At 37.2% G+C, this 24,082-nt stretch overlaps 2 protein-coding genes across 7 annotated transcripts in view; one reads left to right on the forward strand and one right to left on the reverse strand.

Annotated features, from left to right (window-relative positions):
- Positions 1–24,082, forward strand: part of ANKS1B (ankyrin repeat and sterile alpha motif domain containing 1B) — a 1,217,724-nt gene that overhangs the window by 341,255 nt on the left and 852,387 nt on the right. For all 6 annotated transcript variants that reach the window (XM_032645644.1, XM_032645646.1, XM_032645647.1 and 3 more), the window contains exon 9: positions 15,847–15,990. In XM_032645644.1, coding sequence (XP_032501535.1) covers positions 15,847–15,990 — 144 coding nt within the window. The remainder of the gene's footprint in view (positions 1–15,846; positions 15,991–24,082) is intronic.
- FAM71C (family with sequence similarity 71 member C) lies at positions 21,629–22,300 on the reverse strand. Its single transcript, XM_032645278.1, is given in 1 exon segment — positions 21,629–22,300. A coding segment is annotated over 1 exon segment (672 nt).

Raw genomic sequence — 24,082 nt, forward strand, 5'->3', positions numbered from 1 at the left:
TTAAAATAAAAAAAGAAAATTTTTAAGAAAAAAATTTTTTAAGTGGAAAAAAAAAAAAAACGGACAGACAGACCCTAGGACAAATGGTAAAAGCAAAGCTATACAGACAAAATCACAAACAGAAGTGTACAGATACACACTCACAAAAAGAGAAAGAGGGAAAAAAATATATATATCATTGTTCCCAAAGTCCCCCTCCTCAATTTGGGATGATTCGTTGTCTGTTCACATATTCCACAGATGCAGGGCACATCAAGTTGACTGTGGAGTTCCAGTCTGCTCCTCGTGAGGCTGCTGGGAGAAATTTCCCTTTCTCTTCTTTGTTCGTACTGCTCCTGGGGTTCAGCTTTGGATTTGGCCCCGCCTCTGTGTGTAGGTTGCCTGAGAGCGTCTGTTTTTCGCTCAGACAAGACAGGGTTAAAAGAGCAGCTGCTTTGGGAGCTCTGGCTCACTCAGGCTGGGGGGGAGGGAAGGGTACTGAGTGTGGGGCCAGCCTGCAGCGGTAGAGGCCGGTGTAACGTTGCACCCGCCTGAGGTGCACCATGTGTTCTTCTGGGGAAGTTGTCCCTGGATCACGGGACCCTGGCAGTTGCGGGTTGCACAGGCTCCTGGGAGGGGAGGTGCAGATAGTGACCTGTGCTCGCACACAGGCTTCTTGGTGGCTGCAGAAGCATCCTTAGCATCTCATATCCGTCCCTTGCATCCGTGGTGATTGCCATGGCTCACGCCCGTCTCTGGAGCTCCTTTAAGCGGCGCTCTTAATCCCCTCTGCTTGCACAGCAGGAAACAAAGAGGCAAGAAAAAGTCTCTTGCCTCTTTGGCAGCTCCAGACTTTTCCCCGGACTCCCTGTCGGCTCTCTGTGGTGTACTAGCCCCCTTTGGGCTGTGTTCACGCAGCCAACCCCAGTCCTCTCCCTGGGATCCAACCTCCAAAGCCCAAGCTCACCCAGCAGGTGAGCAGACATGCCTCTTGGGCTGATGGGTCCTGGTTGGCACTGATCCTCTGTGCGGGAATCTCTCCGCTTTACCCTCTGCACCCCTGATGCTGCACTCTCCTCTGTGGCTCCAAAGCCTCCGCCCTCTGCCACCCTCAGTCTCCGCCCGCGAAGGGGCTTCCTAGTGTGTGGAAACCTTTCCTCCTTCGCAGCTTTCTCCCACTTGTGCAGGTTCTGTCCCTATTCTTTTGTCTCTTTTTTTTTTGCCGTACCCAAGTATGTGGGAAGTTTCTTTTGCCGTACCCAAGTATGTGGGAACCTGATGTTCTGTCCCTGTTCTTTTGTCTCTTTTTTTTTTTTGCCGTACCCAAGTATGTGGGAAGTTTCTTGCCTTTTGGGAGGTCTGAGGTCTTCTGCCAGTGTTCAGTAGGTGTCCTGTAGGAGTTGTTCCACATGTAGATGTATTTCTGATGTATTTATGGGGAGGAAGGTGATCTCCACATCTTACTTTTCCACCATCTTGAAGCTCCTCTCAGAGCTTGATTTTTTAGGCTTCTTTGTCGTTGATTCTGAGAGCTACCCAATATTTACATAACTGTATTTTCTGCTTTACTGAACCGGAATCATTTTCTGATGTTTGCCTGTAAGAATTCTGACTGGTGCAGTAGGCAATGTGAATGCACATTCTGAAAGCTTGAAGAACTTTTTTCTTAGAATTAAGAGATTTTACCACAGTATGTCTAGATATGAATCTTTTCCATTAATTTTTTGAGGCTTTTGCTGTAGACCTGATGTTTCTTGATTCTGCAAAGTTTTCTTCTATTCTGTCTCTGATTGTTTCCTCTGAACCCACTGCTTGGGCTTATTATCTAGGATTACCTGTTTTTAGGCTAGACCAGTGTTCTCAGTTCTTTTGATATACCAATTTTTCTTCCTAAATTAATTTTTTTTTCCTGTAGATATGTCCAGTTTCTCCAATTTGTTGATTGAAGCACTAATTTGATTTTATGTAAAATGGGTTTGGCTCTTAGAGACTTCCAAAAATAACTTTAATTTTATAATGCATTCTTCTCTTATTTCAAGGTTTATTTGTGTCTTTCCCTCAACCTTTCCCTTTTCTTTTCTTATCATTCCTTACCTGTGTTTCTGTGTTGAAGGTCCCCCAAGACCACCTCCAGGTTTGATAATTCACTAGGAGTACTTGCAGGATTCAGGAAGTAATTCTACTCACAATTATGATTTATTACAGTGAAGGACTACAAAGAAAAATCAGATGAGGGAAAAAGTGCATGGAATGAAGTCTGGAGGAAAGCAGGCACATGCTTCTAAGGCTTCTCTTCCAGTGGTGTCAGACAGAATGCACTTACTTCTCCAAGCAATGAGTTGTGACAACACTGTGAAATGTTGCCAGCCAGGGAAGCTCATTAAAGACTCAGATCCCAGATTTTTATTGGGGGCTAGTCATGTAGACACCCTCTACCTAGGATGTATCAAAATTTGAGACGTCCATAGGAAACCAGATGGTCAACATAAATCATTGTTTTCACAAACAGTCTAGGTATGTTGAGTCGCTCCTGTCAGAGTTATGGTACTTCCTCAGAAATCCAAGTTGTCAGACACCAGCCAAGGGCTGTACTTGTAAGTACCTTAAATAATATATCTCTTGGTGTGAAAATCTCCAGTTCTTCAGTCTGCTTTTAAGGATCCAGCACTCTTCATTGCTTTCTGCTTTCAGCCATGGTGCATACTTGGAGCTATCCTTAATAAATGGGTCACATTAGGAGACAGATGCCACACAGTAATTCACCCAGGCAAAGTTTAACATAAAATGTTAATAAGCTATGATGGGAGTAATTATAAAGATGTGAAACAAAATATAAGTGTAATTTATTGCTGAGGAAGAGTACCTAAGGGAGGACAAACTTGGAGGAGTGCTCCTCCACAAGGTTGTGATTCAGACCTCATTGGAGAAGATGTAGTTGCAGCCCAGTGGATGGTCCCACTGCTTGACCAACATCACAGGGAGCTCTGAAACTTAGGTGGCCCTTCACAGTTGTTCTAGATGTGGAGGAGGTGGCTGGACTTCAATGACCAGTTATTAGTTGCAGGCTTCCCCAGGAAGAGGCTTTGACAGGATGGTACTCTGAGGTTCTGTAGGCGACAGATTTAATGGTATGAGGTAAGATCTGTTTGGAATAGTTTGTTTGGTCAGAGTTGTGTGTACTTGAAAGGAGTTTTCAGATGAAGGAAATCCATAGCTGAGGAGCAGAAAAATTTTTTTTCTTCTAGATGAAATTAGTTCACCATTAGGATGATCAAGGTGGAACACTGGGGAATGAATCAGCAGTAGCATCTGGTAAATCAGAAATTGCTGACGTCTTTGATTGTCCTGGATTCCTGCCACATTAGGATCCCAGACAGATGACCAACTAGTATGAGTTTAATGCTTTGGCTAGACAGGATATGGCTCAGGCATTTCAATTCAGATATTTGATCTTGGATCTTGGAGAGTTGGTTAAATGCTGGCAGATGGTAAGAATGTTGCTCAGGCTCCAGGATATTGCCATGTTTTTGAACTTGTCCTGGTGCATTTGGGAGGTTCTTTTTTTATTTAAAAAAATTATCTCAATAAAGAGGTTTTAAAAACACTCAGCATTATTAAGCTGGTTATTAAAGGTAGGTTTTTTTTTTTAGGAAAATGTGATTTGTTTTTATTTCCTTTGCTAGTATAAATTAGTGAAATTTTCAATAAAAAAGCATTTATTGGTGCTCTTGAGCACATAATACACAATACATGCTACTCTAGATACTAGGAATGTAAATCTAAGTTAGATATAGATCTCTCCTTTTACCAGCTGTTACCCCTGAGAAAGGATATGTTTCAGATAGTAGTATTTATTTTAATTTGACTTTAAATCCACTGGGTCAAAGTTGGGCCTTGAGGTAGAGGATTAACCTCAAAGGTTTCTTTCTGAAGCTTTCATCCAGACTCTCCTTCTGTCAAGTATGCACACAATCATTTTCACTGTGACAGGCAAAATTGATGAAGATGCATTTAGGATTAGAAAGTAACCTAAATCTAAACTTATCCTGAGCATGAGTCAATTATAAACCAAGACCACAGACCTGGAAAATTGCTATCAGGGTTTGTTACAACCTATGAAAACCTAGTAAACAATTTAACTTCTCTGCCCTGGAAAACAAACTCACTAGGTATATTTAACACACAGATACACACACAGAAAAACAGATACACAAAACCAATAACAAAAATACATTCTGTGGAGATGTAATGAACCTCAACCTTTATCTCATACTGTTTGTGAAAAGTAACTCAATGTGATTCAAAGACCAGAAATGTAAAAATAGCAATATTAAACAGAAAATATAGGAGACTATCTTTGTGACTTTGGAGTAGGCGTATATTTTTTAGATATTACATAAATAACACAAAGGATGTATGCCCAGCATATAGAGTATTTTTTAAGAAAAACTCGTAAAACTCTGGACATCCAAATGCCAAAAAATGAATCTAGACACAGACCTTACACTCTTCACAAAATTTAACTCAAAATGGATCACAGACCTAGATGTAAAAGGCAAAACTGTAAACCTCCTAGATGATAGCATAGGAGAAAATCTACATGACCTTGGTTATGTTATCACTTATTAGATTCGATACTAAGAGCATGAACTATGAAAGAAATAATTGATAGGTGGACTTCATTAAAATTAAAACTTCTCCTCTGTGAAAGGGTCAAGAGAAAGAAGAGATAAGCCTGAGGTTGGGAGAAAATATTTGTAAAACATATATCTGATAAAGGACTGTTATCCATAATATACAAAGAACTCTTAAAATTTAGCAGTTTGAAAACAAACAGCCTGACTAAAAAATGGGCCTAACAGACACCTCACTTAAGAAGATATACAGATGGCAAATAAGTATATGCAGAGGTGCTCCATATCATATTTTATGAGGGAAATGCACATTAAAACCACAATGAGAGACGTCCCTGGTGGTGCAGTGGTTAAGAATCCGCCTGCCAACTCAGGGGACACGGGTTTGAGCCCTTGTCTGGGAAGGTCCCACATGCCACGGAGCAAATAAGCCTGTGCGCCACAATTACTGGCCCTGCACTCTAGAGCCTGTGAGCCACAACCACTGAGCCCACGCGCCACAACTACTGGAGCCCATGCGCCTAGAGCCTGTGCTCCATAACAAGAGAAGCCACTGCAATGAGAAGCCCGCGTACCACAACGAAGAGTAGCCCCTGGTCACCACAACTAGAGAAGGCCCGTGCACAGCAACGAAGACCCAACACAGCCATTAAATAAATTAATTAATTTTAAAAAACAAAACAAAAATAAAACCCAAAAACACAATGAAATACCATTACACAACTGCTAGAATGGTTAAAATGCAGAAGCCTGACAACACCGAATGCTGGCACAAGATGTGGAGCTCAAATGTGAAGCAAGAGAAACTCATTTATTGCTGATGGGAATACAAAATGGTACTGCCACTTTGGAAGACAGTAATTACAAAACTAAACATATTCTTACCATATGATCCAGAGCAATCTTGCTTCTTGGTATTTACCCAAAGTAGTTGAAAACTTAGGTCCACACAAAAACCTGAACAAGGATGTATAGCAGCTTTATTCATAATTGCTAAAACTTGGAAGAAACCAAGATGTCTTTCAGTAGGTAAATGGATGAACTGTGGTACATCCAGACAATGGAATATTACTTAGAACTAAAAAGAAATGAGCTATAAAGCCATGAAAAGACACGGAGGAACCTTAAATGCATATTACTGCATGAAAGAAGCCAGTCTGAAGAGGCTACATTTTGTATGATTCCAACTTTATGACGTTCTGGAAAGGGCAAACCTATGGAGACAGTAAAAAGGAACAGTGGTTGGGTTCAGAGGGTGAATAGGTGGAACATAGGTCTTTAGGGCAGTGAAAATATTCTGTATGTTACCATAATAATGGATATATGTCATTATAAATTTGTCTAAACATTTAGAATGTACAAGAGTAAACTGTAATATAAACTATGGACTTTGTGTGATTATAGTATATTAGTGTAGGTTCATTAATATCAATTGTAGCAAATGTACCACTCTGGTGGGGGACGTTTATAAAGAGGGGAATTTTGCATGTGTAGGGGCATGGGGCATATGGGAAATCTGTACCTTCCTCTCAATTTTGCTGTGCACCTTAAACGGCTCTAAAAAGAACAGAGCCGTTGTTGAATTTAAAAACCTATTATAATTCAACAGTAAGAAGTCAAATTAACCCAATTTAAAATAGACAAAGGATTTGAAAGGATATTTCACAGAAAAAAGACGTGTATGGCCTCCTAGCACAGGAGAAGATACTTAACACATTTGCAGTCACAGAAACGGAAATTAAAAGCACCGTGTGGCAGCACTACACATCTGTTAGAATGGCTAAATTAAGTGTTGCCAAGAATTTGGAGGTACTAGAACTGTAATGGGAATGTAAAATGATACAAATACTTTGGAAAACATTTTGATAATTTCTTAAAAGGTTTAAGATACACTTAACCATGTAACCTGACATTTTAGGTTTTTAACTAAGAGAAACAAAATCTTATGTCCACATACCAAATTATACATGAATGTTCATGGCAACTTTATTCATAATGGCCCCAAACTGGAAACAACCTAAATGTCTATCAAAGGAAGAATGTATAAATAAGTTTTGGTATATCTATACAGTGGACTACCACTGTGTATTAAAAAGGAATAAACTACTGATACATGAAAAATAGAGATGTATCTCAAACACATTATGCTGAGCGAAAGAAGCCAGACCTAAAATGTATACATCGTGATTCTATTTTTGTGAAGTTCTAGGAAAGACTTGTATAATAGAGTGACAGAAAAAGATTTCTGGAGCCAGGGGGTAGGTGAGTACTGACAGGGAATGAGTATAAGGTAACCATTTGTGGTGATGATTGCACAGGTGTATGCTTTTATCAAAAGTTATCAAACTGTACATTAAAAATGGGTGCATATTATGTATGCAAATAATACCTTAATAAATTTGATTTTAAAAAGAAACTATTTGAAAAATAGTATTTGTTTATATAAAATGAACTGTCGTGAAGGACAGTTTATTTTCCCAAAGTTGCATATTTTGCCTCTTATACTAAATCTTGCTGAAAAAATAAGCTTGAGTCAACTTTCTAAAGTAGCCTTAACATTTTTGAAATTAGTGTTGACCTCTTGCACTTAAACCTGACATCAGTTTAGACTTCTTTCTAATTTTGCAATAATAAACAGTATTATTAAGCCAGAGTCAGATAAATGAACAAGTTTTAAAAGATAATAAGAACATACAAATTGATTGTATTAAAGTAGAATAGCAAACCAAATGCATTCTTCTTTGAAGTTTCCCAGATGATTATGTGCAGAATGTTGGCTATGTAAAGAGGTAGCAGGTGGGGACACAGTGTGTTGGAACTGAGCATTTTAGAGGAATTATGATGAATGTCTCATGTACTATTAAAAAGAGAACAGCTCTCCTTAATCTATTCTTCAGTATTCCTTACAACTAAAATACTTGCTTTAATAGCAATTCTGTCTTTCAATAAATGTGAATACTGGCAAATCCCCAAGTTTAAAATATCACCATGCACAGTAATATTATTTTGGTGTGTGGATGCTAGGAGGTGGACTTAGTGTACTTATTGGCATAAAGACTTGTTTCTCTTCTTCCTTCCTTTTCCTTGCAGATATAGATGCATCTTAGGATTCATAGGTGACTGCAAATAAATCTGAGAGAAATTTGGTTTTTCAGAAGACTTAAATATTGCATCTTTTGTGAATTTCACTAACTTGGAGCAAATGACTGTGGTGAGAAGTTAGTATAGGGTAACACTGGAGTTATCCTCAGAAAATTCTAAGCAGAGGTTTAGTGTTAATAAGCTGATGAAAATATTGTATTTGACACTAGTCTTTCTGAGCATCCGTAATATATGAAACTGTGGCGTGTGATCTCTTTGTCAGGACTGAACTTAAGATAAACGAGTGTTCTGCTTTTTGAGTAAAGTGATCACTGACCTTTATTGGTTTCATCGTTAGTTATGGTATAAATGAAACAGCTTAACATTTTACAATTTCCCTTCTCTCTCAGTGTCCCAGTAAGCCCTTAGATCCCCAACTTTAAAAGCATTTAAAAAAAAATCATTGATATAGGGCTTCCCTGGTGACGCAGTGGTTGAGAGTCTGCCTGCCGATGCAGGGGACGCGGGTTCATGCCCCGGTCTGGGAGGATCCCACGTGCCACATAGCGGCTGGGCCTGTGAGCCATGGCCGCTGAGTCTGGGCGTCCGGAGCCCCGCAACGGGAGAGGCCACAACAGTGAGAGGCCCGTGAACCCAAGAAAAAAAAAAAAAGTTGATATAGCTTTTTTGTTGTTGACTTTCAAATTGACAAAAATTAATAACCCTTGAGTAAGATCACCTGTGTAATGAGATTGGCTGTGCAAGTTTGGAGATAAGGTGTATACTAGAGTTACATTGCTCTGTGTTATAAAAGGTAGAGGAATTTGAAGAGCAGATGAAAAAATTCTGTGGGAAGAAATAGACCCCAAAGGAGATAAAAGCACCCTTCCACCCAGCCATCATCACAAGGAGACCAATATTTGTTGGGGAGGAGGAGAGGTTAAGTTGTGCAATTTAAAGCTTATTCTCCTCTCCACTGCAGAGTTTTTGGTAGAATCTAAATTGCTCACTAATGGTTGGGAATAAATGCATTCTTTAATGAAATCAAATAGATGCTGAGTTGTACGGTAGCTTGAATATGGGATGAATACAATGAGGGCAAGTGAATACAGTGGAGTCAGAAGATAAAGGACACTAAGTTCAAGGTTACAGTTAAATTGGTGTCTCCTAGAATTGGTGAGAATGTTCATATTATTAAAATATTTTTGAGGGAAAGCTCATATTCATTCATTCACTCATTCATTTATTCAGTCAACACATATGCAATGGAAAGTACTTTAACGTGCTGAGCACTGGGCTTGTGGTATCTAAACCAACAGACATCTCTGCAGTTATGCAGTTTGTAATCCAGTAAGGAAAGCAGTTATTGAACCAAAGTCACATAAGTAGCTGTAAACATTTTATTTGTGATAATTACTGTAAAAATATCAGGGTGCTGTGAAAGCGTGTAAGAAAGGAAACTAATTTTGACTGGGACATCAAAAAGGACTATCAAAGGGAGTGAATTAAGTTCATACCTAGAACACAGATAAGATTAATCCCGATGAAGACAAGAGAAGAGAGTGCTCCAGGAATTTATTTATTAGGATTTGGTACAGTAACAAGTAACAGAAAATCCAAAATAACAATGGCTTAAAAAGAAGTTTATTTCACTCCACTTGCAAAACTTAGAGCTGGGCAGTCCAAGGATGGTAGAGCTCATCAGTATAAGGAACCCAGTATTCTTCTATTTTGTTGTTCTACTATGTATGTCCTCTAGTTCCAAGGATCCCTCATGGTCCAGGATGACTGTGCCAGCTCCAGCCATTTCATTAGCATTCCAATCAGCGGAAGGAGAAAAGGGAGGAAGAAGGACATGCCCCATTACTTTAAGAACACTTCTTATATCCCAGGGTTATAACTTAACAATACGGTCACATGTAGCTGTGGCAGAGATTAGGAAATGTGGTCTGTATTCAAAGCAGACATGTGCCCAACTAAAAGTTAGGGTTCTATTACTATAGAAAAAGAGGGCTAGGTGTTCTCTTATATTGGGAGACAGCTGACGACTTCTGGAAGAGAAAACCTTATGTGCTTAGTTATATAAAGTTCTAGATAAGAGAAAGTTTGGTATATTCAAGAGAAAGCATAGTGTGTTTAAATGTTATGAGCAAAGGGGAGGAAGAATGGTGGCAATGGGACAAAACTAGAGAGGTAGGTAAGGGCAAATCATACACAGCCTTTTGCATCATGTTAAGAATTTTGAATTTCATCCAAAGAAAAATGAAAGACTATGTAATAGTCTTTTCCAGTTTTTAAGGAAAAGGGTAACATTTTCACATTCTAAGAAATTTTTTTCTCTGGTCACAGTGTGGAGAGTATTTTAGAAATGTTGAAAATATATAGAAAGCTAAAGTAATAGTACACTTTGGCATACAATTGCATATTTATTAATTTATTCTGACAAAAGCATCAGACAAGAGTACAAATCTGAAAGGATATGCACTGAATGTTTACATTGGGAATGAAGTTAGGGAAGTTTCACTTTCTCTTTTATAACTTTTTATTTTGAATGATTTGTTTTACAATAAACATGTATTACTTTAAGTTTCATTAAAAATTAATGAATCAGGCTTCCCTGGTGGTGCAGTGGTTGAGAGTCCGCCTACCGATGCAGGGGACACGGGTTTGTGCCCCGGTCCGGGAAGATCCCACGTGCCGCGGAGCGGTTGGGCCTGTGAGCCATGGCCGCTGGGCCTGCGCGTCCGGAGCCTGTGCTCCGCAGCGGGAGAGGCCACAACAGTGAGAGGCCCGCGTACTGAAAAAAAAAAAAAAAAAAAAAAAGAATCAATTTCAGTTTCGAAAAACAAAGACAAAAAGACTTGCTGACTTGCAGTCCAGATTGCTGACTCCTACTTCAAGTGGTCTTCCTTTGTTTGCTCTCCATTTCTGACGGTTGCCTCCTTCCTGGAGTCTATTTGCCCAGTCCCTTTGCATTTGATGGTTCTATTAGGCTGATTTCCTACTTTTTAATTTGGTTTTTGCATTTCTGATAGGATGAGGGACAGTTTTGTCTCGTTCCATCATCCAATTTCCCCACTCACACATTGCTCTCCTATATCCTGGCTATGTTGAGCAGCCTAGGTTTCTGATTTTTCTCCAGGGACTTTTGGACAGGACATGGGCATCCTTGGATTTTCCCTTTTCCTACCGTCACTATGTTTCTAAAGACATGCATTCAGGAGTTGAGCAAAGAGGATTAAAGAGGCTCTGTTGGATCATACCTGGTCCTTGATCCTTTTACTGTACTGTATACACTTTAGCTGCTTAGACTTACAGAATTTTAGAGTTAAAAAAAAAAGTTTAAAGGCCATCAATTACAAAGTGTAACATAACACAGAAATTCCTTTGTGATATTCTGAAAATCTTGAATATTTCTTGTCCCTTTGAAGAGCTCTAGTAATTAGAAACTTCCTTCTAATTAGTAGTGTCATAGAAAGATTATAGGACCCAGAGTCAGAGGACTTGTATTATAATCTGCCCTCATTTGTAGGATGACCTTGCAAATTGAGTAACATTGTGAACCTCAGTTTCTTCACTTGTAAATAGGGATAACTCCTATCCTACTTTATTGGGCTATTCCATATCTGAAAACATTTTCTGAACTATAAACCATATATAATTATTATATAATTATGTTTTTATATGTAACATATGGCATAGTTGTTATGTGCTATATATAATTATTATATAAACATAATTATGTTTAGCATAAAATATGTGAAAATGATATAATATATTGTGTATAATTATACAATTATAATATGTGTAATTAAAATATTTACATAAAACATTTTCGTGTAACATAATTTTAATATTACATATATATTTCTTATATACATAATATATATATATATATCTTACATCACAAGGAAATTCCATTTCTTCAATGTTAGACTGATGTAATTATTCTAGAAGTATTTTTCGTTGATTGAGCTCAAATTTGTCTCCCCACGGTATTTATGTATTATGACTTTTATCCTCTGAAACAATATAGAACTTGTCTAGTATTTCTTCTGCATAATTACTATGCATTAACCAGAAAGCTAATAGGCCCAAACTATGAAAATTTAGGTTTATGTTCTGTGGAAGAATTTCCTGGCATCTGGAACTTTAGGAACACAATTGGATCTCCAGTAAAAAGTTTGAAAGGCATTTGAAATAAAGGAAACTGTGAACTTAAGTGTGTTTATGTAACTTCTTTCCCATATATAATGGAAGGTTATATTTAGTTTGATAAAATCTTTCCCAGGCCTCTTTTATTGTAAACCAGTAAAGTGGAGAACTATGGTTGTACACAGCTAACATCTATACTGACTTTAGGGGGCAGTACTAAACCACTGATAAATTTTGTTATTTCTGCTAATGCTATTGGCAATGGTTAATATAAAATAAAACTAAAATAAGAATAATGAGATTTGTGATGCAATTATATACACCTCTTAATGTTAGTAAAATTTTTTAGGTAGTCAGATGAAAATGTTAGTTTGAAATTCATTTAATGATTTATTTAATAAATAATTATTACATTACATTATGCACAACACATTGTAAGAGATACAAATGTGAATAAGGCATGTTTACTTTCAGATAACTTACAATTAAGTTGGATAAGTAAGTTGAGTGTGTGTGTGTGTGTGTGTGTGTGTGTATACAACTCTTTCAGGATAAAGTTTAATTTAAAAAAGCAACATTTATTGTTTATTTTTTATGAACCAGTTGCTGTCAAGCAACTAATTTTATCCGCATACAGCCCTATCAAGTAAGAACTGTTATTATGCCTGCTTTGCAGATGAGGAAACTGAGGATTAGTAAGATTATGTGATTTGCTCAGTCACACAACTTGCATGTGGCAGAGTCAGGAATGTATATCTGTTTGTATATCTTAAATGTATGTTTGTTTGACTTCAAGGCTTTTGCTCTTTGCCAGAGGGATGATGCAGTCTATCATCTCAAAGTGTGTGTGAAATAACACAATACACAAACTCTCAGAAAGAGCTATAGACATTCAGAAGAGAGCAACATCATTTCTATTTGTGGGAAATCTGGAAAAATGTACGTAAGAGGTGAAACCTGGACTGTATTTTGAGGAATCAATGGGATTATAAGAGAATAATAGCTAAAGACAGTAGTTAATATTTACTGAAACCTTACTATGTTTCAGGCACTTTATATTCATTACCTTATTATCAGGAAAAAATTCTGAGGAAGGTACTACTGTACTATTTTCCCACTGCATATGTGAGGTAAGTGAGGGGGACAGTGGTCATATCTGATGAAAATCACACTACTAAGTAGGCTAATAAGTGAGAGAGTTAGAACTTGAATCCAGGACTAATTTTAGAGCCTAAACTCTTAACCAGTACAATAGCTATATGGAGAATTTAGGTCTGGGCATGAACAAAACATTGAACAGATTAGGAAAGGGTAAACAATTCCATTTGGTTATAGTCTGGGGTGAGTAAAATAGAGTAAGAAAAAGAACTGAAAAATAGCTTGATCATGAAACCTTGAGCCATATTAAGGAATTTTGATATTATTTGCTGTACAGTGGGAAATAATTGGAGATTTATGAGCTGGGGAGAGACATAAGCAGAGTTTTTCTTTGTGGAGGAGAAAGAGACAGAGGGAGAGAACTGATTAATCTATAAAATGTTGATAATTCTTAGCCAAGTATATAATCATTTATAGAGCCGTACATGTCAACCATGATGGTCAGACCAGTGACTGATCATTAGTTGGTGAAGGAGATGCCCATTTGATCATTCTGTTCATTTTTGTAGACAGCATTGATCAAGCATATACATGCTCTAGAGTCAGGTAGTCTGGATTAGAATCCTTTTTCTGTCACTTACCAGCTCTTGACCTTGGGTTTTACTTGACTTCTCTGTGCCTTAGTTTAGTATTCGCCTGAAAGCATTGTGTGAATTAAAATAATGAATAATAGAGTGTTCAATAGACTGTAGCTATCGTTATTATTGTATCTTACAGACAGTAACTGATTGAAGGACTACTGAAATTCATAATTTCTCAGTTATTGAAAATTGATAAAGGGAAATTTAAGATGTGAATATAAAAATAAGTCATTTTATGAAGTCTTATTTTCTATTTTTAAAAGTAACAGCTTTTGGGGGGAGGTGGGTGCTATTTACAATTCAGAATGTAAACTATCTTTACTAACCTCAGTAATCATGATCTATCAATGTTGTACACTGAACACTACATTCTGAATATTTTTAGACAAACTTATTGTCTTTCCAGTTTTTTAAAAAAATTCAGTCTGCTGAGTATTCAGCAGGCTCTTTGAATGTGGAATTTTTCTTCAGTTCTGACAAAATTTATTGCATTATTACTTTGACAACTTCTTCTCACCTTTACATGAAGCATTCTTTGTTTGATCCCCTAATTTTCTTAACTTTTAATGTCTTTTGATCTTTTGTTCTGTCCTCTGGGAAATTTGCTGTGACTTATTTTCCAGCAGTTCTGTTGGATTTTATGCATTTATTTGTTTTGTAGCATTCTGTTCTTGTTTTAGGGATGCAAATATCTTCTATCTCTCTGAGGATATTATTTATAACTTTTTTCTGTATATTTATGTTGTTCTGTTAAAGCAGCAGTTCCCAACCTTTTTGGCACCAGGGACTGGTTTCATGGAAGACAGTTTTTCCACAGATGGGGGGAGGGGGATGGTTCAGGCGGTAATGCGAGCAATAGGGAGTGGCAGATGAAGCTTCGCTCACTTACCTTCTGCTGTGTGGCCCAGTTCCTAACAGGGGTCTCTGGGGGTTGGGGACCCTTGTTTTAGAGGTTTCCTTCCAATATGTGGTGATCCTTGTGTTTTTGTTCATATTTAACTAAAAAATTAGGAACTGTTTGTGTGGATGGAGTTTGTAGAGAGGGGGCTTCACAGTAGGCATTAAGGCATAGATGCCCCACCATTTTCCTAAATACGTACAGATCACTTTTCTTGAGAGGTCCATTTCTGCAGAGAGGAATATATTCTTGGATCCTACCTGGAGGATATGAACTTAGCTCTCATGTTCTCCAAGACAAATGTGGGAAGGCACTGGGGTAGGTTGAGAATCTTCATTTACTACATAGATGTTCACTTAATTTCATTGTTTTTAACGAGGCACCCCTCGGCTTATTGTACATAGATTCTTAAAATTCATAATCCCTTTGCTTCAACCTCATCAGAATGTAAACCTCCAATTTTTTGTCAGGTGGTAAAGGTTTAGTTTCTCAGCTGGCTGAGGTGGAGTTTCCATTCTGTTTCAGCTCCACCAGCACCTACACCTTCACAGGTAGTCAGTCTCTCTAATTCTTAAGCCCTTTTGAGGGTGTTGAATCATGAGTAGATCTGCTTCTTATTCTTCCTCCTTGCAGGCACTTTGTTTTCAGTTTTCTTAAGTTTGCTAAGTTAATTTGATAAATCATCTGTTTATCATTATCTAAACGTTTTCTTGATATTGCTCATCTGCTAACATCCCTCCAGTTGTCCTTGTCCTTATGGTTTAGACCATTTTTACAAAAGTTTTGTTGTCATTTAAGTGGGATTTGGGAAGTAGTAAAAGTAAATATGTATGTTTAACATGGGAGTCCTATTATTAATTTTAAAAGTATTACCCCTCTTATATGTATAATACAAAACTTTATGAAGCTCACGTTTTTTCAGAAAGGAGACTACCATTTTGGTGACATTGTGAAAAATGGGCTTTTTATCAATTCCTGTCTCAATAAAGTATTTTCATGCTATTTCTCTGATTGCATTAGAAATCATAATATTTTTCTCATTTGTTGCTATTCCTGTATTTTCTTGGGTCATTTCCATGTCCTGTTCTTCAATACAAACTTTGTAATTTACCAGTCTTTTTCATCCAGCTTTTTCACTTTCAGTTTTCTTTCACTTTCAACTTCGAGTTGAATTATACATGCTTTCTGGCTGATTCACATGGCACAGCCACATAACTATGGCTAGAATTAAGCTGACTTCTGCTTGCTAACATACACCATAAGAAATTTATGTAATTTAATTGATGTTAAGATATCTAAATGACACTGATATAATATATACATTGATAAAATTAATATAGACATATAAATTTAATTTCAGAGAACTTCATCTACAATAAATTTGTCACCAGGAGAAGTGGAAGAAGAAGATGATGATGAAAACACTTGTGGGCCCTCAGGACTCTGGGAAGCATTAACTCCTTGTAATGGATGTAGGAACCTTGGCTTCCCCATTCTTGCACAGGTAATGGTTTGCTTTCTTAAGGTACAATAAAACATAAAAATGGTTGCCTATGTTTTTAAGTAAATTTCTTTTCTTCCCCTCTGCAAATCCAATCAGCGTCTTCTTCACTTTGTAATTTTTCTTCAGTTGAAGGTCAGTAAAATGCTTATGTAATTAGCTGTACATGTATGCATATGCAAACACATAGTCTATATAAATTTTGTGCTTGTTTTATGTTTGTCATGATGCTAGTTCCAGAAAAATTGAGTTGTTTATGAAGTTTTAGTATCTATGATTTGGAAATATTTCATTAAAAAATGCTATTTTGAAATTAAATCACAATTTATATTTAAATAATAATAAAAATGATTTAAAAGGAAGCATATGAAAGCTCTTTAAAAGCAGCAGTGATTATTTTTCTTAGCACAATGGAATATCATAGAATAATGTGTGCCACTGAAGATTATGCACTACAATTCAAAAATGAGACCAGAACACTAAAACATCATTTACAATTTTGAAATCATTTCACTACTCATTAAGTCACTTTTAATTCTATTGTGTCACCTTCAAATTTTTGTTGTGTACTGTGGTCTGCAAGCCCTTAGAGGAGTTTCAGAAATAAATAAAATAAGCCAAACAGAATTAGGAAATGTGAAGCCACAAAGAAAATATCTCTACATGAAGACGAAAAAGCACTTAATATGAAAAACAGTGTAATGGCAAAGGTATGTATATGTAGCCACATAGAACATGAGTGCAAAAATAATCTAGGACAGAAAATAACTCATTATATCTCAAAAATATTATTTTCTGTTTTGCAACAAATATGAAACGATTTTGTCTAAGAAACCATTACATGTTTTTACATGTATGTCATAATTTGATCACAGCCACCCAAATTACAATATAAATTTATTGTAGCACACTAACTAGGATAGTCAAATCAGCATATAGTACTTAAAGAATCTCTTCACCTTAATATGAACTATTTATAGAACTTTATGACAATTTATACTAACCATTACAGAATTATTATCAATATATTATACTGGGCTATGAGATCCATAAAGGTAGAGACTATGTGTTGCTTGGTGTCTATGATCTAATGCCAACATTGTTCCTGGCATGTTGTCAGAATTAAGTAGTAGTTGAATTAAATAATAAACAAATGTGTGTGTTCTGTAGGGTTTCATTTCTTCACTTAAAGTTTTTACATATAGAGTTTTACCTCATATACAGAAGGGTGTATGAGAAAGGAAATTAAGAAACATACGTTTTAATTTTATTAATATTCTCTTATCTGCTTAACAATTTGCCAATAATTGAATGTTTTTACCTATTTTTTTGTTTTATAAAATTAACACCTTTGTATTTTTTATTTTAAAAGTAGAATTCTTATAAAGTAGTAGGGCTCTAAGCTATCAATAATATATGGCTGTATCTGGGTTCTCCATTACCTTACTAACATATACTTTTATTTTTTTAATTTTAATTTATTTTGTTTTATTAGGTTTGGTAGTAGGCTTGGTAGTAACTTGTTTTTGGTTTACAATTTTTAAATACTTTTCTTTGACTGTTTTTCTGTGGAGACTTGCATTGCTCCAATAGGTATTGAGTATTACTATTTTAGTAGTTACATTTACCATAAAATGTTTCCCAGCCTGCAGCTTTTCTTTTTTCTTAATATTGTATGAGCGTATGTTGTGTAGTTTTTTAACCTATCAAATTCATTAAAGTTCTTGGTCTTATTTTTTTGATTCATTTCATCCAGAATTCCTTTTAACAAATTTCAAATATGGCTCTATATTTGTTTTTAACTTGTTGATATATGGTTTTTCTATGACTTTCCATTTGGCAATAACTCCCATTACTTTCATTATATTTCATCCTGTTTGGCGTGGGGTTTCTTCTGAACCTCTTAATTTTCCTATTTTTAAAAACAATGACCCCCTTTTGATATTTGTACATATATATGGCAGGAGAAATCATTATTGTATTAAAACTATTAACTGACATTGTCTGCTTTTTAAATTTATATTTTATAATTACTATGTCAAATTTGAAAAGTATTCTTATTGGGATTTTAATTGTTACTGCATTAAATCTATAAATTTACTTGAGATGCAGTATGTTTTTTTTAATGTCTTTAATCTAACAAATCAAAAGTAGAATTCTTTTACCAGTGTTCTCTTCTAGCCTTCTTTTACTAATGTTCTCAATTTGTGATGAGCTCCCCTTTAACATTTATATGTGTGTGTGTATATGTGTGTGTGTATATGTATATATACACACACACATATACACACACACATCCATATATATATATAATTACAATAAAATTTTTAATGTGTGATGGTGCAAAACTATAAAAATACTTGATTATATTTCACAACAAAATTAATGTGCAATGGTTGGCACACTAGTATAGCTTAACATATTTATAGTTTAAAACTTTGATGTCATTTTGCTTTCTAGGCTTAATTTACCTTGTCCTGCCTCCTATTGGTTGCTTCTGTCCCTGGTTATGTATTTTGGAAGTTTTAGAATTTTCTTTGGCTAATAAATGTAGATCATAGATGGATTGGGATCTTTGAGAGTAATCTTTAGCATTTTATTCTGTCATCTGTTTATTTAATCACAATATCAAGTGAAGGGAAGGTTACAGATAGTTCAGAGCCTGATTGTAAATCCCTGTTTAGTTTTATTACTACCCTTTCCTGTTAATAGAGCATATGTTATTAGAGCAGAGAATTTGAGTTGAGTTGTATGGTGGATGATATTGCTTTCCTCCACCATCTTAGATGAGATGTCCACCTCTGCACCATGTGCAGTGCAGGGCTTTGAGGCTCTTTCCTAAAGTCAGTCCTGATGGGTGGAGACCCTCTGTTCACCATCCTGTTCACTCATGTAGCCTTCACTCGGTAAGGTTGAGATGAGGGGTCTGGATACTAAGTCTTTAGCTGTTTTGCAACATGCTTGCCAGCAGTCTCTGCTCCTGCAGTCACCATACTCATGCTGCCCCATGGGGAGATGCCAACAGCTCTTATTGATGGGCTAGAAGTACTCTCTGAGGACAAGAGGGCTTGCAGTCCTTGCCAACAACAATATTAAGACATGTTGAAAGCAACCACTATGACCATGCTGACTGTACTTCCTCCTGGATCTAGGAAGGCTGCTCCTGCTAGGGCTGTGTTTCTCTTTTGAGTCTGCAAACATGGTTGCAGTCATATGCACAGCACCAGTGGTGGTGCCTGTTGTTACAATTGCTCCTTTTATCAGGCTCTGTAGGCTTTGTAACTGCAGAATTATGTGAACTCTTAAATGCAGTATAAGTGGGAGGCATGATGAATTCATTCCTCCCCAGCATAATCATAATAGGTGGCCCCAAACACTTCAGGGTTTATGTGAAGGCTCCTGATGCTCACTTGATCTTGATTCCTTCCATAGAAATAGGTAGCATTTGCCTAGGGAAAGACAAGTAAAATAAAGTGAGACCAGAAAGACTGCTCCGTTCTATTCCTATAGCTAAACAAAAGAGCTTATAATAAGAATTTTGAGCTCTCAAGTCCACTCTCCCATTTGATGCAACAGTGCCCCCTACAGTATCTCCACAGTGACCACAATGATCATCCAGTTTGCTTGGACAGTTTGTGTCAGTGAGAACACTTATTAAAATACACTTTTGTTAGTATTTCTGCTGGTCAGGTGGTATGTGCTTGAATATTTTGATAGCTACTAGCAAATTGTGCACATCTCACTGTCACTGATGTATACAAAAGTCAGTACAAGGCAGTCATGGGGAGACATACATTCTGCAACATGTCAGCTTAGCTGGGTTGGAGTATGTTCAAGAATAGATTGGATGATGAAATTAGAACACTCCCTAACACCATACACAAAAATAAACTCAAAATGGATTAAAGACCTAAATGTGAGGCCAGACACTATAAAACTCTTAGAGGAAAACATAGGCAGAACACTCTATGACATAAATCACAGCAAGATCCTTTTTGACCCACCTCCTGGAAAAATGGAAATAAAAACAAAAATAAACAAATGGGACCTAATGAAACTTCAAAGCTTTTGCACAGCAAAGGAAACCATAAACAAGACGAAAAAACAACCCTCAGAATGGGAGAAAATATTTGCAAATGAATCAACGGACAAAGGATTAATCTCCAAAATATATAAACAGCTCATGCAGCTCAATATTAAAAAACAAACAGGGCTTCCCTGGTGGCACAGTGGTTGAGAGTCCGCCTGCCAATGCAGGGGATACGGGTTCGTGCCCCGGTCTGGGAAGATTCCACGTGCCGCAGAGCGGCTGGGCCCGTGAGCCATGGCCGCTGAGCCTGCGCCTCCGGAACCTGTGCTCTGCAACGGGAGAGGCCACAACAGTGAGAGGCCCGCATACCGCAAAAAAAACCCAAAAAACAACCCAATCAAAAAATGGACAGAAGACCTAAATAGACATTTCTCCAAAGAAGACATGCAGATGGCCAAGAGGCACATGGAAAGCTGCTCAACATCACTAATTATTAGAGAAATGCAAATCAAAACTACAATGAGGTATCACCTCACACGAGTCAGAATGGCCATCATCAAAAAATCTACAAACAATAAATGCTGGAGAGGGTGTGGAGAAAAGGGAACCCTCTTACACTGTTGGTGGGAATGTAAATTGATACAGCCACTATGGAGAACAGTATGGAGTTTCCTTAAACTAAAAATAGAACTACCATATGACCCAGTAATCCCACTACTGGGCATATACCCAGAGAAAACCATAACTCAAAAAGACACATGCATCCCAATGTTCATTGCAACAGTATTTACAATTGCCAGGACATAGAAGCAACCTAAATGTCCGTCAACAGATGAATTGATAAAGAAGAGGTGGTACATATATACAATGGAATATCACTCAGCCATAAAAAGGAACAAAACGGTGTCATTTGCAGAGATGTAGATGGACCTAGAGACTGTCATACAGAGTGAAGTAAGTCAGAAAGAGAAAAATATCGTATATTAATGTGATATCTATATATCTATCTATCTATCTATGGAACCTAGAAGAATGGTATACATGATCTTATTTGCAAAGCAGAAACAGAGACACCGACGTAGAGAACAAATGTATGGATACCAAGGGGGAAGGGGGGGTGAGATGAATTGGGAGATTGGGATTGACATATATACACTATTATGTATTAAATAGATAACTAATGAGAACCTACTGTACAGTACAGGGAACTCTCCTCGGTGCCCTGTGGTGACCTAAATGGGAAGGAAATCCAAAAAAGAAGGGATATATGTATATGTGTGGCTGATTCACTTTGCTGTATAGAGAAACTGACACAGCAGTGTAAAGCAACTATACTCCAATAAAAAAAATGAGAAAAGCTAGAGAAACATAAAAAAAGAATAGATTGGATGGTCAGGATGCTGCAGATGGCAATACAATATTTGATATGAATTAAGGGTTGCTGACAGCTAAGGAATCTCTGAAATACAGCCTTGGGGAACACTTTGGAGAAGTACTAGGAACCTCCTCAGTGTGCCATGGCCTCCAAATGAGGCTCATTTGGCCCTGAGTCCTTCCAAAAATCCATGTATTTTCCAGGTGAGCCTGTGTACCAAAGCCTCTGCAGGTCCTTTAGCTCTTCTCCCTAAGCACCTTGGCCTCGTCTTTTAGAGATTGTGGAGTGCTTACCACTGGGCCCTTAGTCTCTTCCTCAAACCCAGTTATGTCCAGAGTGTCCCTAGCTGGAATGACCTGGGTGCTGCTGTAAGCCTCCACTGGTGGTCTCAGGATGTAAATGAGGTTTTCCCACTGAATAAAAAGATCTCTTGTATCTGAAGGGGGACACAGCTGAAGGTAGAAAGAGCGGCCAGTGGTAAGCTTCAGGTGGAGCTGTTGTTTTTTACTGTTATGGATGGATATCTTTACAAAATTCAAGTGAAGCAGCCTGGTTAGCTCTAAGATCTGTGTAGGCTTTTTACCTCTTTCCTGGGTGGCAGGGCCATATCTGTTACAGTCATCACAGATAGCAGCTGGTCAGGCCAGCAGCATGACATCAGGTAGTGTGAGGCGGGGGCTGGTACGAACGATGCCCACAGTCACCATTTGGGCCCAGTTGTGCACATCAATCACTTCTCCTTTTCTGCTGACCTGTATAAAGTCACTCTCAAACACTGGTGCATAGTGGAATATAGGGTACTCCCCCTTGTACAGGTGTCGCTGCAGTTTCCCCATGGAGGTATTAAACTTGCTCATTGCAAGGCTGCCTTCGGCTTTGTAGTATGGTAATGTATATTGGCTGTTCATCGCTATCTTTTATCAAGACAGCTCCTAGAGGCTCCTCTGCACCTTCCTTACCACACCTTGCAGGGCGTCCTGTTTCCCTGGTCTCTCTGGCAGGTGGGTTAGCAGTGGTCTTCTGCAGGCTTTGTCTCTGAGTGACTGAGGACAGGGTGGGGGAGCTGATTACTGACTGCTCAGTGCTAGAGACAGTTGCTCCTGGACCTGACTGTGCCCTGCCTAGAGCATGGAGATGTCAGGACATGCAGAGGCTGGGGCCCCAGTAGATATCAGGGTGCACAGATGTTGATGTGCACAGATACTGGTATTCAGTCATAATTCCACTGCACCTCTCCTCCAGAAACTGTAGCTTCCAACTAGGCCTAAACCCCTCACAAGGCCACACTGCCACAGATCAGCAGACCACCCCTTCTCCCATGGGTGGATCTAAGGATCTTAATACGTACTGACAAATTGCTTTCAGAAAGGGTTAGACAAACTTTCTGTTAGGTATGAGTTAAAATATGCATACTGTCTTATCCAGCACTTCTAACTGCAGACAGAATTAATTGTAGACAGTTTACCTTAAAGAGAATTGGACAAGGTGGTAAACAAGCTGGGTGTACAGAATGTTTATCAAGGTTTATTGTAGCAAAAAATATCATAAACAGGATTAATATCTTACAGTGAGGATTTGGTTAAATAAATTATGGAGCATTCTATGAAAGAATACTCTGAAGCCGTAAGAATGATTATGTAGTTCCCTATTTATTGAAATGAAAAGATATACCTGATTTTTTTTTTTAAGAAAAAGAGCAAAACAAACATTTCAAACTAGCTTTATACTTGTGGTCCAATTTATGTAAAATCGTCTGTGTATGTGTGTTTGGGTATAATATGTTCAGTGAAATGTTTAAAGTACTTATTTCTGGATGGTGTAAATTTTATTTTCTTTATAATTTCTATTTTTTATTAGGATATTATTTCTATTAACAGGAAGAGTAAAGCTATTTTTATTAACAATATCTGTTTTTACAGCCATCAAAAATTTTATGTTTTGACACACCCTCAAAATGTTGAGATTTTCCCTAGACATCTGTACCCTGACTACATGGTGAAAAGAGCCTTAAACATCACATTTATGCTCTATTCTTTACTCATTATCAAATTGGCCTACTAAAAAAAGTTCTGAGAAATTTTGCCAGCTATTATAAATATTATAAATTCAGTAAGATTAAAATATCTTTATTGGCATGACAATATACATAACACGCACATACGTATGCACATAAAGCCATAGTTTTTGAGTCTTCAGTTCTGTAAGTAAAAATGAACATTTTCTTCCCTTCATATTGAAGTATCTGGTTATTTCTGGTAATATGAATATTTTATTCTTTATTTATTGAGAGGCCTAGTCACATATCAATAGCAATTCTTACTGGCCTGTCCAAAGTCTTTATATTTTGATTTCCACTTCACGTCTACATTATTTATAATTAGCAAAAAGAATAAGCCTAACATACGTTTACTAATCAAACTAACCTTTCAAATGTATCCAAGAGGTTCTGGTATTTGTTGAAAGGAATAGGTACCACTGGATACAGTATAATTCAATTTAGGTGCTTTTTAAAAAGTAAAGTGAAGATATACCAATTTTCTTAAAAACACTTTTATGCTGTGCACATATGTTACAAGATATTTATCTTAGGCTTCCACTAGACCACTGAGCTAATTGCCTTGTCTCCAGGAAAACCAGAAGCTATATTACTTGTAGGGCCTAAGGACTTTCAGGATTTTTTCCTAACTAGT

Source organism: Phocoena sinus, chromosome 10 (assembly GCF_008692025.1).
Source record: "Phocoena sinus isolate mPhoSin1 chromosome 10, mPhoSin1.pri, whole genome shotgun sequence".
NCBI classification, from domain to species: Eukaryota; Metazoa; Chordata; class Mammalia; order Artiodactyla; family Phocoenidae; genus Phocoena; species Phocoena sinus.